This window comes from Rhinopithecus bieti, unplaced genomic scaffold, assembly GCF_001698545.2.
Source record: "Rhinopithecus bieti isolate Rb0 unplaced genomic scaffold, ASM169854v2 scaffold_36959, whole genome shotgun sequence".
Taxonomy (NCBI): domain Eukaryota; kingdom Metazoa; phylum Chordata; class Mammalia; order Primates; family Cercopithecidae; genus Rhinopithecus; species Rhinopithecus bieti.
The window spans coordinates 552,394-567,730 of NW_016816945.1; the positions used below are offsets into that span (position 1 = coordinate 552,394).

At 40.6% G+C, this 15,337-nt stretch overlaps 1 protein-coding gene across 10 annotated transcripts in view; it reads right to left on the reverse strand.

Annotated features, from left to right (window-relative positions):
- The window catches only part of MTMR3 (myotubularin related protein 3), a 146,492-nt gene that overhangs the window by 40,566 nt on the left and 90,589 nt on the right, over nt 1-15,337 (reverse strand). For all 10 annotated transcript variants that reach the window (XM_017855589.1, XM_017855587.1, XM_017855585.1 and 7 more), the window contains 4 exons: nt 15,236-15,325; nt 14,725-14,841; nt 5,713-5,795; nt 2,623-2,789 (listed from right to left, as the gene is read on the reverse strand). In XM_017855589.1, the coding sequence (XP_017711078.1) occupies nt 2,623-2,789; nt 5,713-5,795; nt 14,725-14,841; nt 15,236-15,325 (457 nt within the window). The remainder of the gene's footprint in view (nt 1-2,622; nt 2,790-5,712; nt 5,796-14,724; nt 14,842-15,235; nt 15,326-15,337) is intronic.

The following is a 15,337-nucleotide window of genomic DNA, read 5'->3' on the forward strand; positions in this document are numbered from 1 at the left end:
ATTTGAATTCAGGTTTCCTAATTCCTAAGTCAAGTCAGTACTTTATCCCTCGCATGCCCTTGCATCACAAACCTACAAAAAGACAGAGAACACTGTAGATATCTTTATGTCTTGATGGCCAAAGAATATCAGATATCATCAGGAAGGGGAAGGGTCTGGGGACAAAAGTCATCCCACCTCAGGACAAAGCCACCCATAATTAAAAGACTAGACAGAGGTACCTCTCAGGAATATCCTAAGAGTTTGCTCAAATCCAAAAGAAACTAAAATTATCAAGGGACTAAAACAGTTCTCCTAAAAAGATAAGGACTTTTCCATCTGTGGCTGTGAGAGAACAGGAGAGGAGAAAGCAAATCTTGCTTAGTAAATGCTGGCAACCCAAAATTAGGGAATACCTCTTGGAGTCAGGGGTCTTAAACAAATTAAAGTTCTTATATAACATAATGCAGTAGGATGCACTCATTAAGTTCATTATCCTAGGAGATGGTAGAAACTAAAAATAAAGAAGATACAATGGTTAAAAACTCAGAAAATGTACGTGTAAGAGTTGTACACATCACTGTCTGTAAACTTTCTCTTTAAGAAAAACCCCCAAATTTGAAAAGAGCTATAAAAAAATTAAAAAAGTATTTAAAATGTGATGGCATCTCAATAAAGACAAAAAATAGATGCAACAATTGGAGTGAAGTGAGAGACAGTTTAAGCACATTCTCATAAACTTCAGGGTTGGTGTGGTCTGTCGTAGGTGACAGGATTCTGCTAGCCTGGACACGCTTGTGAGAAGCTGGGATTCTGAGGCTTTCCTTGAGGCTCCACGAGGGCAGGTGCTTTTGTTTTTCAAACTCTGTATCCACCGCACCCCCTACGGTCAGGTCTGAATAACTGAGAACTGGTTTTAAGTTTTAAGTTCTGTGGTCAGTGATTAGCACTGGGACTTGACAACAGGCTTTTTACCTCTGAGCCTCCATTTCTTTGGCTCCCAAAACAGACACCAACCTATCTTGCCTGTTTGACAAGGTCATGAGGATCAAACAAAAGTATTTATCAAAGCATCATTAAACATAAGATAATGCTAATGTTATAAGCCTTTTAACATAACAGAACAAGAATGTGAACCAAAAGCTTCAATTAGTGATGGAGGCCGGGCGCGGTGGCTCAAGCCTGTAATCCCAGCACTTTGGGAGGCCGAGACGGGCGGATCACGAGGTCAGGAGATCGAGACCATCCTGGCTAACACGGTGAAACCCCGTCTCTACTAAAAAATACAAAATCTAGCCGGGCAAGGTGGCGGGCGCCTGTAGTCCCAGCTACTCCGGAGGCTGAGGCAGGAGAATGGCATAAACCCGGGAGGCGGAGCTTGCAGTGAGCTGAGATCCGGCCACTGCACTCCAGCCCGGGCGACAGAGCGAGACTCCGTCTCAAAAAAAAAAAAAAAAAAAAAAAAAAAAAATTAGGGGTGGGGCAGAAAAAAAAAAAAAAAAAAAAAAATTAGTGATGGAGCCAGAGAACAAAGTAACAAAAGCAAGATTAGCCTCAAATGTTTAAAATGACCCAGGGCAGACTTATAAGATTGAAGATTCAGGATTAAAATTTCAGGTTTCTAGAAAAAAGTCCCAAGAGTAAACTTTATTTGAAGGAGGCTCACAACTTTTCACTGCATAGAAATTTAAGACTTCACTTCGAAACCTGACACACTAAAAGTCAGTGTTGGACCAGCAAAGTTCTATCTATGACCACATAAAGTTTACAGGAAACTACATGCAGAAAAATAACATGAACTTGGTCAAAGCCATTTCTGACGGAGAATGACAGTGAAGGGAACAAAGACCACAGAGGAATCAGGAAGCCTGGGTTCCAGAACAGGCTCAATATCTTTTTTTTTGTGGGGGGGGGGGGGGGGGGTCACATGCTTAAACCCACAATCTAGGGCCAGGTGCGGGATTGGCCTCAGCCTATAACCAGCCACCAGTGGGGCAGCCGAGGCAGGCGCTATTACGAGCTCCAGACCAGCCTCTCTACTAAAAATAAAAAATTATCTGGGCATGGTGGCGCTTGGCGCATGCCTGTAATCCCAGCTACACGGGAGGCTGAGGCAGGGGAATTGCTTGAATCCAGGAGGTGGAGGTTGCAGTGAGCTGAGATCGCACCATTGCTCTCCAGCCTGGGCAACAAGAGCAAAACTCCGTCTCAAAAAAAGAAAAAACAAAAAAAACCCCACAATCTATTTGTTCTTGATAGGCACCTGACCTCTCACCAATGAACTCCTATTCAACTTTCAAAGCTGATTCAAAAGCCAGTTTAAATGTGAAGTCTTCCCACACATGTATACAAAACTCATGGCTCCCTTCTATTAGGCTTCCATAATATTCATAAAACCTTATTATAGTTGAGCTGTTTTTAGGCCCAATAGATTGCGATGCCTTCTCGTGTTCTTCCCTTCCCCTGGAAGGCAGAAAAGATGTTCTATTAAGCTTAAAAGAATGCTGCGCACATGCTAGGTGCTCCCTAAAATATACACTGATTGAATATATCAATGCTTAGGTGTCCCATTTCATGTTAAAAGTACCTCCATCAGTAGCTTGATAAAGCCCCTGGCCATTTGCACATTTCAGAAAGGCATACCTGGTCTGCACAGGTCTCCATGTTGCTCTTTTTCACTGGCATAGACCTCCATGCACCAAGCATGGTATGCAAATGAGAAGAGATCTTCTATTTTAGCAGGTGGTCGGATTGCGTTGTTTAGTCTCTTCAGCCACTCTTGACACTGCTCAAAAGTTGAAAACTGACACCTTTTGTAAAGCCAAACAAGTGTGGATGTAATCAGACAGTTGAAGTGAAATGTAAGAAAAGCCATTACTTCAAGAATGCCCACTTGTAGTGAAGTGGGAACCACAGTCAAGAAAGCGTCTGAGGCAGGCAGTCATTTGCATGCTCATTTTCACTTATAAGAAAAACAAATGTTAGCCAATGGACCAAAATGTCCAAAAAAGGAAGCTGACCATGTGGAAAACCTATTTTTTTAGACTAATGAAATCTCTTCTAAGATTTATTAATGACAATTATTACAGAAAAATGGCAGCTATTCTCTTTCGAGTGGAGCTTCATTCTACTTCTTCCATCAAAGTTTTATGGTTGTCCCTAATAAAAAATGTGTTTAGAAAAATCCTTTTTGTTTTGTAGTAACATATTAGCACAAGTTTAAAACAAACAAACAAAAAACCACAGCATTATTTTTAGCCAGTTAGGGAGTAATTTCAATATTTAGCTATTAGGCCAAATCAGATCCAAAAGACAGACTACACTGAAACTTTCAACTATGACCATGTAGAGAACAAAACAATTCTATTGTCAACTGCAATTTTCAGTATATACAACTAAGGAGTTAAAATAATTACTGAAAACTAATTTATTAAAGATGTGTTTAGGCTGAGTGCAGTGGCTCATGCCTGTAATCCCAGCACTTTGGGAGGCCAAAACGGGCAGATCACTTGAGGTCAGGAGTTCGAGACCAGCCTGGCTAACATGGCAAAACTCCCATCTCTAATAAAAATACAAAAATATTAGCCAGCTGTGGTGGCATGCAACTGTAATCCCAGCTACTCAGAAGGCTGAGGCACAAGAATCGCTTGAACCAGGGAGGTAGAGTTTGCAGTGAGCCAAGATCACACCACTGCACTCCAGCTTGGGCAACAGAGTGAGGCCTTGTCTCAAGAAAATAAATAAAAATAAAGATTTGTTTAAATATTTGGCCTTTTTTGACTGCAATGTTAAAATTAATTAATAAGCAACTACCTTCTTTAACTGAGTTGTGTAGCCAGTATCTATCAAAAATAAGCCAAATCTCACTGACTAAAAAGCAATTTAAATACCTGTCTTAAAACCAAGGGGTCACTTAAACCTCTCCCTCATCCCAATCACGGTGGCTTATCAATATACCCACACATAATGTTTACTGACACCCCAGAAAAGGTCAGAGGAATGCAGTAAAAACTTGTGGAATTTAAGACCTCTAGAGCTATTAAATTTAAAAATGCATTTCAGGCATCGTTGTTGGTTTTTGGTTTTTTGTTTTTCAGATGGAGTCTTGTTCTGTCACCCAGGCTGGAGTACAGTGGCTTGATCTCAGCTCACTGCAACCTCTGCCTCCCAGGTTCAAGCAATTTTTCTGCCTCAGACTCCCGAATAGCTGGGACTACAGGCATGCACCACCACACCCAGCTAATTTTTGTATTTTTAGTAGAGACGGGGCTTTGCCATGTTGGTCAGGCTGGTCTCGAACTCCTGACCTCAAGTGATCCACCCGCCTAGGCCTCCCAAAGTGCTAGGATTACAGGCGTGAGCCACCGCACCCAGCCTGCAACCATTATAGTTAAGAGCAGATAAAAATCATCAAAGAATGCTAAACTTATGGAGAAATTTTTATGAGAAGCAGGGACATTTGCACTGTTTCAAAGTGCCCCCCCAGACTGTTTTTAGTTGCCGGAGAGAAAATGCAGAAATTAGAGAAACCAGGTGACATCTCGACTGGAATAATCAAAATTAACATGACCAGTGAAAGATATGTGGACACGGTACTTCCAGATGTAATACAATACCCTGAAAAGGACGTGACATCATATATACAGTATTCCAGTTGAGAAAACATAACCTCAATTGAGGAAACACTGGACAAACACAAAATGAGAAGTATTCCATTAAAACAAAAGACTATATTTTGCAAAATGTGAACGTCATAAAAGAAAGTAAGGCTGTAGAAAATGTTCCAGATTGGGCGGGTATGGTGGCTCATGCCTGTAATCCCAGCACTTTAGGAAGCCAAAACGGGCAGATCACGAGGTCAGAGTTCAAGACCAGCCTGGCCAACATGGTGAAACCACGTCTCTACTAAAAATACAAAAAATTAGCCAGGTGTGGTGACACACGCCTATAATCCCAGCTACTCAGGAGGCTGAGGCAGGAGAATCGCTTGAACCCAGGAGGCGGAGACAGTGAGCTGAGATCGTGCCACTGCACTCCAGCCTGAGCGACAGAGCAAGACTGTCTCAAAACAAACAAAACAAAACAAAACAAAATGTTCCAGATTAAAGAAGGCTACAGAGTCATGGCAGCTAAATGCAATATATGACCTAGACTGGATCCTGTACTGAATGAGGTGAGGGAGAATGCTATAAAAAAATATCAGTAGGTCATTAGGTGAACTGACAAAACTGGAACATGTATAGTAGACTGGATATATGTATTATCAATGTAAAATTGAAAATTGATGATGCTATCGTTATGTAAGAAAATATCCCTATTCTTAGGAAAGCACACTAAAGTATTTTGGGATTAAGAGCCATGATTATGTAACTTACTCTCAATCTGTTCAGAAAAAGAATCACACACACACACACACACACACACACACCCCAGGCCTCTGCAAATAATAAAGCAAATGGTAAAATGTTAACGAGTGAATCTGGGTGAATGGTGTACTGATGTTCTTTTAGTATTTTACTTTTGTAAATTTAAAATTATTTCCAAATTAAAAAAAAATCTTTCAACATAGCAAAGTATACATCCTACAGATAAAATATTTCAGGCAAAAACTACTCAGAAAATATTCCTAATGACGTTAATCATCAAAAGGTATTTTACTAAGTTACCAAATAATGGACCCATTCTTTAAAAAATATTTTCCACACTAAACAGCAACACAAACATACCACATACCTGATAACTTTGCAGTCTTTGCAAGTCAAATGAAGCTGAAATATATCTCGGCATTCAACACTTTCTATAAGCTGTAATGGAACCTGCAATTTAAAAAAAAAAATGAAGTCCTCTTAGTCAAAAAGACTTTGACCCTGGAGTTCTTCAATGTGTCCAACAAGACTAATTAAAAAGATCTATAAGGGAAAGCAACAAAAATAGAACTTCAAACTTATCTGCATCAACAGTACTCAAGTTATTTACTACAAAGTGAATTAGGACTTCCTTTTCTCTCTAAATCAGTGGTCTCAAGTCATGTCATAGCATGAAGGCAACAAAGAGGTGGCACCACCTTTGGAAGAAGGGGAGAATATATCTCTCAGGCACTGAATTCACAAGATCAGAGTACTACTTTTAGATGCTATAACTGACTATGATTTGCAATGATGCAATGACACAGAAGCTGAAGGGAGCCAGAACAGTAATCTTTTCTTGCTTATAGAAAAGAACTACAGATCAGAACACCAGTGGGAAACTACTGTTTGCCCCAAATGACAGAGTGGGCTTATGGCTTAGTGTCAGCCAATGAGGCTCCTGAAAAAGACTAGAGTTCTAAGCTGACTGTGGATTGCACAGAAAAGACAATAGCTTCTGGCCAGGCTCTCTACTAAGTAGAATAGATTCAAAGGTATCAAAAAGGAGGGAGAAGGCCATACAGTGATCAAAGATGCTAAAACTATAATAACTATGTCAGATTTGCTTCAAAAGATCAGTTAGGAGCCCTGTTTGCAAAATGGGGCTTGAGGTTTGAACAAGCTGGAATGGTTCCTCCTTGCCAATCTGGTCTGCAGACTCTACTGGACACAGGATTATGTATAACAGCAGATAGAAGGGAGACAGATAGAAGCAAATGCATCTAGACAGGGTGCCAAATCTTCAGGACAATATGAGGATCATCGACAATATGAGGATCGTCGTCCTATCCCTCAAATCATCCTAATTCAACCCTTGGCTTCAAAAAGCAATTTCCAGGCTTTCAAGGCAAACCTGGTAAAATAATAGTGAATACTTTCACTCCTTGAAAAAGGAGTGGGCCATTTGCCTCTTACACTGTATCAAGCCTAGCCAAAATGTGGCTCTGGGAGTTGCAAATAGCATTCCAACAACTTGTGTTTAGTATGCAAAGAGGAGGCAGTCTCCTCCAATGCAGACAGGAACAAGAGTGCTGTCTGCACAGGCTGGCCCTCGTGTTAGCTGAGCCAGTTTCAGGAACAAGCTTCCTGCAAACTCTGCCCCACCACGGAGCTGCCAGTCAGCAGAGAACTCTCAGAATGAGGATGCAGGGATCAAAAAGAAGCCCAGTGATGGACAAAGAAACAAACTGGGGCAGGGGTTAAAGAAGAGAAGAAAGCAAAATAATATTACTCACATAAATGACTGGGAGTTTCTACCTTAGGACTAAAGTCTTCTTGCTTTTAAGTCTACAGTCTACAAAAATTCCCTTACAAATGTAATAGGACTGGGGGTCAGAGAAAGACTAAGAAATCTTGGCTGGACGCGGTGGCTCACGCCTGTAATGCCAACATTTTGGGAGGCTGAGGTGGGCAGATCACCTGAGGTGGGGAGTTTGAGACTAGCCTGATCAACACGGAGAAACCCCATCTCTACTAAAAATACAAACTTATCCGGGTGTGGTGGCACATGCCTGTAATCCCAGCTACTCCGGAGGCTGAGGCAGGAGAATCACTTGAATCCCAGAGGCAGAGACTGCGGTAAGCTGAGATCACGCCATTGCACGCCAGCCTGGGCAACAAGAGCGAAACTCCATCTCAAAAAAAAAAAAAAAAATCTTGCCTGTGTTCTGAGAACAAAAGGAGCTTTTGGCCCTCTGTTTTTGTTTACGTCCTTAACCCCAAGGTGCTGTTAGAAACTGCAACTGATGCAACTAAGAATTCTTCCAAGACCTGTGCATCTAAGGGGAAAAAAAAAACAAACCTACAATTTATCAGAGATACACTATAAAGAAGAAATATTGAGATTAAGAAGATAGAGATTAGAAGACAACATTGCTTTGTCCTGAGGCCAGTCCTCTGGGTAGCCTGTAACAGACACTTACTGTTTTTTATTTTGTATATACTCCTGCTAACTACCTTACTCCCTATATATCCCCCCAAAATGTGGCTGCAGACCGGCAATTAAGAGGCATGAATTCTAATCTCAATTTTCTAAAATGTTACCAATTAAAATTTTGCCAGCTTCATTGGGCAAGCCTCCAGCCTTCCCATGTGCCATCAGCCTCTGCTTTCTGAACCTCAGTCACAACTAAGGAAATCTCAGGCATGGGGCCTGGGAAGAGTCTCGGATACGATTAGAGTGAGCTTTAGAAATCCACATGAAGAGGCTGCTCTTGCAGCAGTCAGTCACCTGCATCCCAAGTCCCCTGCAACTGACTGACTTTATGGACAGAAGACATGAAAACCAGCTAATGCTCTTAGCAGCTGCTGGGGGAAATGGATTAGCCTTTGCTACTTTGCTACAAAGAACAAGTAAGTTTTACATCCTTATTACTAAATCAGAGCCCAATGGCCTGTGCCCAAACTTAATAGAATAAAGTATCTCAGAGCATGCAAAACATTTGCTACCTAAAATTCAGGCAATATATACACACATTTTTTTTCTGTATTTTAACATCATAAATTTAAGAAAGAAGAATTAAAATGTTGGTTCTATGGGTTGAAATCGGATTGCAGACACTAGCAAGTCACCAAAATCAACCATGTGTATACAAGTCACAGATATGGAGAACAGATTTTAATATTCATGCAGATTGTCACAAGCAGGAAAGTTTAATATGCAGCAAGAATAGAGACCTATAAAAGAGAAACACATGATTTTTATAACAAATGTCTCCCTTTTCTTCTCCTTTCTACTCCAGTGTTTCCCTTCAGCGCTCCGTCCACAGATTGCCTCTTTTCTTTTTTTTTTTTGAGACAGTCTTGTTACTATTGCCCAGGCTGGAGCGCAATGGTGCAATCTCAGTCCACCGCAACCTCCACCTCCCAGGTTCAAGCTATTCTCCCTGCCTCAGCCTCCTGAGTAGCTGAGATTACAGGCGCCTGCTACCACACCCAGCTAATTTTTGTATTTTTAGTAGAGATGGGGTTTCACCATTTGGCCAGGCTGGTCTTGAACCCCTGACCTCAGGTGATCCACCTGCCTCGGCCTCCCAAAGTTCTGGGATTAGAGGTGTGAGCCACTGCGCCAAGTCCATCATGACTTTTCTAAAAGGCAGAATTGGCCTTCTCCTGTTGATACTTCCATCCAAAACATACTGTTTCCCTACTTTCTTAAGGCCCACTCCATTGCTTTAGGTTCAAATTTCCTCATGTAAGAAAATGATCTCTTACCATTTCTATAACTAGAGATACCCTACATTCAAACTCAAAAGCAAATTACAGATTCAAGAGCCAGTCCACTTTACAGCCCAGGAAGGTTAAACTACTACACTATAAGCTAGTATAGTAGTAAAGTCAGGACCAGAATCCGTGTCTGTCCTCCAGCCTGGGCTCCTTCCACCACACATGGTGTGCCTTTCTTTCCTCCCCTACACTTGGACTTCTCTTCCATATGAGCTGTACTTTAGTTTTTCTTGCACAAATAAGTAGCTTCTCCACCAGGGATCTTCAAGAGAAAAATAGAGTTTAAATCAAAACTCCTCAGATGCAATTCTTTTTGTAACACAGTAGCAAGATAAACTCACTTTCAAATCCCTCAAACCTACTGATTCAATGTTTTGTAACAACTCATTTTCTTTTTGCTCCTCTCTCCTCTATCTCCACCTGCCAGGTAACACAATCTCACTTTAAAATGCTTTTCCTAATATAAATTTCACCAAACTCAGGCTCAAACAATGCATCAAACACATTCAGTGCTACAACCAATTCCTCAAAAAGCCAAAAGTTATATCACAGACACTAACACCCTTAAGAGCATCAATCCAAAAAAACAAAAACAAAAGCAGAAGAGCGGCAGTTTAAAAACTTAACAGACATGCACAGGTTATGTCCAAAGTACTGTCACATTTCAGAGGGATCTGATGCCATCATACCCTACTATATTTACCTCCTCAACTCATTCTGGGTGTGTGTGCATACATGTGCATTATTTTTAAACACCAGAATTTAGAGTGGGATAATTTCTACCTTTTAAAACAAACACCCTTTTATAGCCTGAATGTGAAGTACTAACCTTGTACTTGTACACCTGAAGTTAAAATGCCAGTAACAGAGTAAAAATGGGTCTAAATCTAAAATCAGTAATAAAGTGGAATATCTGGGAGCAAAATCTTTCCATTTAAAAACTAATCAGGGCCAGGCACAACGGCTTACACCTACAATCCCAGCACTTTGGTAGGCTAAGGCAGGAGGATCGCTTGAGCCCAGGAGTTAAAGACCAGCCTGGGCAACATGGTGAAACCCTGTCACTACAATAATATAACATTAAAAAATAAGGATAAAAAAATAAAATAAAATAATAAAACAAAACAAAAAATTGGGTGCAGCGGCTCACATCTGTAATCCCAGCACTTTGGGAGGTCAAGGTGGGTGGACTGCTTGAGCTCAGGAGTTTGAGACCAGCCTGGGCAACATAGACATCTCTACGAAAAATAAAATTAAATTAACTGAACATGGTGGCACGTGTCTGTAGACCCAGCTACTCAGAAGGTTGCGGTGGGAGGATCACCTAAGCACAGGAAGTTGAGGCTGCAGTGGGCCATGATGGCGCCACTGCACTCCAGCGTGGGCGACAGAGCAAGACCCTGTTTCAAAAAACAACAACCAAAAATCCGCTAACCAGCAAAAGACTGTCACTGGTTTAAGACTCAAACTCTGTTGTTCACCTTTGACAAATTACAAGCCTCCAGCACTGCTTTCGGAGGCTCTCACTATTATATGAATGCTAGATAAAAGTGCATTAAGTATTAACAATAACCTCCTTTGCAGCAGGGTGTGGTGGCTAATGCCTGTAGTACCAACACTTTGAGAGGCTGAGGTGGGAGGATAACTTGAGCCCAGGAGGCTAAGGCTGCACTGAGCCTAGACTGTGCTACCACACTCTAGCCTGGGCGACAGAGTGAAACTCCGTCTCCAAAAACAAAGTGAAAGAAAAAAATACTAGTGTTGATTTTACAAATTATTTCTAATAGAAACTTGTTCTACATTTTTTTGAAGGTCACAATTCCATCTGCTTATGTATAAACTATAGGGCTTTTTCCTTACCCTACAAATTGTTCTCATAGTAGCATACAACTAGAATTTGGTCCAGTAAAAGGAAAAGGACTCATGCAGAGGGGAAACATTCTGCTGATTTGCAAAGTCAGCATCTAACACTCAAAATCAATTAGCTCCAAGCACAGGTGCAGCAACCGCCTAGAATTTTTATGCTACTTACTGGGATTTCAGAAGCAGCAGATTGAGAAAGAGTCTATTAAATTACACACACACACACGCGCACACTTTTAAATGTTCATGAATTCCACTTGAACACTTTAACTTGTTTATAAATTATCTAAGCTTCAAAGAACTACATCTGTAAATATGTAATAATTTGGGAAAAGCACAGAATAGAAGCAGTTTATACCTTAAATGCTACACATAAACTACTACAGAGATTCTTTACCACAGGAACTGGAACTTGATATTCAGTGAATGTGTGAATTAAAGTAATTATGTTTATGGTATCAAAACCTACAGACACATTTTACTCAATGTGCTGTGAAATTAAAAGAGAATACATGATATCAGGTAGCTATTTAAAACATGATGGTAAGTCATTTTCTAAAGTGCTAAGTATTTTGATTTAAGCATACAAAATGACGCAAACTGGGGCATGCCACAACATATACTGGTACGTTTGGGCTTTGATGGTTTAAATGTGTTTGATATAGATAAAATAACCTTTAAAGAGAGCCTCCTGATCTAACATTTTATTGAAACACTTATTTGCTGAGAAAGGAAAGAGGGAGGGGCAACACCACTACCAACTGTCTGATCTCCACCCAGGACCTGATGCAGGAGGAATCCTTGTTTCCTAAGTACCTCCAGATTTCAGGTTTCAGGAATCTCTTAGTACTAGTTGTGATAAATTAATTTATTTTTATGGAGGAGTTCTAGTCTCTCTCAATCTGAAATTTTTTAAGTCACTGCAATGCCAAAATACTTTTACACCATCATTTTTCTGTACAAAGTCATTACCTTGGGGTTTTTGTGGGTTTTTTTTGTTGTTGTTGTTGTTTTTGACAGAGTCTCCCTCTGTCATCTAGGCTGGAGTGCAGTGGCGTAATCTCGGCTCATTGCAACCTCCACCTCCTGGGTTTAAGTGATTCTCCTACCTCAGCTTCCTGAATAGCACATGCCACCATGCCCAGCTAATTTTTGTAGTTTTAGTAGAGATAGGGTTTCACCATTTTGGCCAGGCTGGTCTCGAACTCCCAACCTCAGGTGATCTGCCCGCCTCAGCCTCCCAAAGTGCTGGGATTACAGGCGTGCATCACTGCACCTGGCCTACCCTGGGCTTTTTAAGTAACATGTAGGCTCTATGCTTTAGAGGGTTATGATGCTAACAGAAAAAACACTTTCAGGTAAAGAAAATGGATCAAAAGAAAGAACAGTGGCAAGTTTCCTTAAGCATTATCTCTCAATCACAATGGGGATCAGCAATTCCAGTCAACAACCTACTCACACAGCTATCCTTAGAGACAATTAAGACACAGCCTATTCACACAGATATGTACTGTTTTAAAATAAGCTTTAAACGCCAAAGGGGGAAAAGGTTCTAATGCCCACTTCAAACCCACATTGACTTCAATTCATTGAATATTTACTGAATATTGTGGCACCACGAGACATGCTGGATCTTAAAGATACAAAGACAATTAACCAAAAATTACAACCTAATTGGTAAATGTTATAAAAGAATGTATGAGATAAAGACAAAGTAAAGAAAGAGTGTAATTAACGTTCATAGAGGGAACTGGGACTAAGAAAGGCTTCATAGAAGTTATCACCTGAACTGAATTTTGACAGATGAATAGAAGTTTCTGGGCAGAAAAGGGAATAGAGAGATGTGAGGTATGGCTGAAGAGTATAAGGAGGCTGCTTTTACAAGTAAAAAAACGTGAAAATGGGGAAAGGAGGGAAGCTGACAACATTGCAGGGACCAAGGATCACAAACAGCTTCATGCCATGCTAAATAATTTGATCTTCATCACAGAAGCAGTGAAGAAACACTGAAGGGCTTTAAGCTGATGAATGACATAATCAGTTTCATGCTTTCCGGCAGACCTTATTCTCAAATAGTTCTAAAAATAGTCTCTGAAATACCTGGCCATCAACCAATAAACTGATAAATACAGTATATGAGAAAACGCAATGATATAAAACTATCATTCTCACATGCAATTTAATTATAATTCCAGCAATTCAAACACTGAAAGAACACAAAGTTAAATTGGGCAGTTCTACTGAACATTACTATCATTACTTCCACAGTAGCTGGTGGGGAATTCTCAGTTGCTGGGATTTTATAGGTGTTTCCAGAACCCCTTTCCCCTCCCCATTACGACTACTCAAATCCAAGTGGACCCTTCTGAACAGAGTGCTACATAGTATGAAAGAACAGCATTGGCTCTTTCCTTAATGAATCTGGTGTGTATCTTTAGCTGATAGAAACTGATGTAACTGCTATAATCACGGCCCAAATCTAGAAGCCAGAAGGGATTCAGGCCAAAACTGCTCTTGGACATAAATGCTTAACTACAAAGAAGAATGATAGTAACAAGTAAAAAATGTCAACTACCAAAAAAAATAAATGACAGCCACTGAGCTTTTCTTTAATTGCTGAGTAAAACAAATGAACAAAAGCTTTTTGTTGTTGTTGTTGTTGTTGAGATGGAGTCTCGCTCTGTTGCCCAGGCTGGAGTGCAGTGGCTGGATCTCAGCTCACGGCAAGCTCCGCCTCCCGGGTTTAAGCCATTCTCCTGCCTCAGCCTCCCAAGTAGCTGGGACTACAGGCGCCTGCCACCTCGCCCAGCTAGTCTTTTGTATTTTTTTTTTAGTAGAGACGGGGTTTCACTGTGTTAGCCAGGATGGTCTCGATCTCCTGACCTCGTGATCCGCCCGTCTCGGCCTCCCAAAGTGCTGGGATTACGGGCTTGAGCCACCGCGCCCGGCCCAATAGATTTCAAAGAATCTCAAAATGAACCCAAAACACAGTCTGCATGGAATTACAGTTCTGAGCTGTTTTAACGTGTCATAATACACACTTCTCTGTGCTGGAAGTGGAGTGTAGAAAGCCACAACACTGGCAAGTAAAGAAGGAAGAAGGCATTTGCTGTAAGTAAACGAATTTTCAGGCCTTTGTTGCTTTCATTTAAGACTAATGGTAGCAGAGCACTGAAAGAACCAGTTCACTGAGAGGACATTCATAACTGAAAAGGGTAAATGTACTCTTGAGAATCAAGAGCCTTGCCTTTTCTTCAGTAATACATAGTCCATTATGCAAATAAACATTATACTTAACATCTACACTTATACCACCAAGGAGTCATTAGAGTAACTTCATGCTGTAATGAGAGTCTGCAGTGAGCTCAAAGTACATCTCATCATTTGACATTAAGGCCCAGGGAATTACCTCAACTAAGGCAGTTGGTAACTACTAAAGATTGGGGAATAAAAGCCTATTCAGCCTTTACACCTTTATAAAGCTTAATGGTACAGCATTACCTAGTGCAAATCATTCACTGTTAACTAAACAATGGACACCTCAGCTGACAACTACACACATCATTTTAAATCAAGCATAAGAGTTGCTTGCTGACCTAGTATTCCTTGAGTGCTAAATTAAGTGAGAAAAGCAGAGCTATTAATGCTTTCACTCCCAATTCTGTATGCCTCTACTCTCTTTGAGAGCATTAAGTTTTTTGGCTTCCTTTCTCCATCTACCTTAGAGGAAGAACAGTTGGTAATCACTTACATTAACAAGAGACTCCTTGAACTTGATGTGAAGTCTGTAATTGGAAAGGGCAATGATGGCATCCTCAGCACGGCCCACAAACTCTGTGCTCTCTCCATGAAGTTCAAGGAAAGGAACCTTCAAAATGAAAGAAACCCTTCACAGTTCAAAAAAAAAAAAAAGGCTTCAAACATTAGTTGGCTGAATGGATGATAAAACCTCTGCCACTGAAGTTGAAAACACAGCACATAAGTAGACAAGGAACCTAAAGAGGATGGGTTTATACCCACCGAATTCAAATATATCTAGTTATTCAAATTCTGAACTACTAAAGGAATGATACAGAGAAGATAATCTTAAACAGTGGATTCTCAGGAAATAAGTCTGGCTAAAATGAGATGTTTTCCAGCTTGCATTTCTTTCTATCTACCTATCTACCTATCTATCTATCACACTACACTTCAATCCATTAACTCTGCTATACAGTTAATGCTAAATAAATATTTTACATTTAAAAGTGGCCTATAATTACCTGAAGATTCTCATCCTCCCGGATCAGCTGCTTCCTGGGAAAGATCTGATTGGCCTGGATGCACTCAAGGCTGTGCCGAGTCTCTTCATCCTGGAAAAGTCC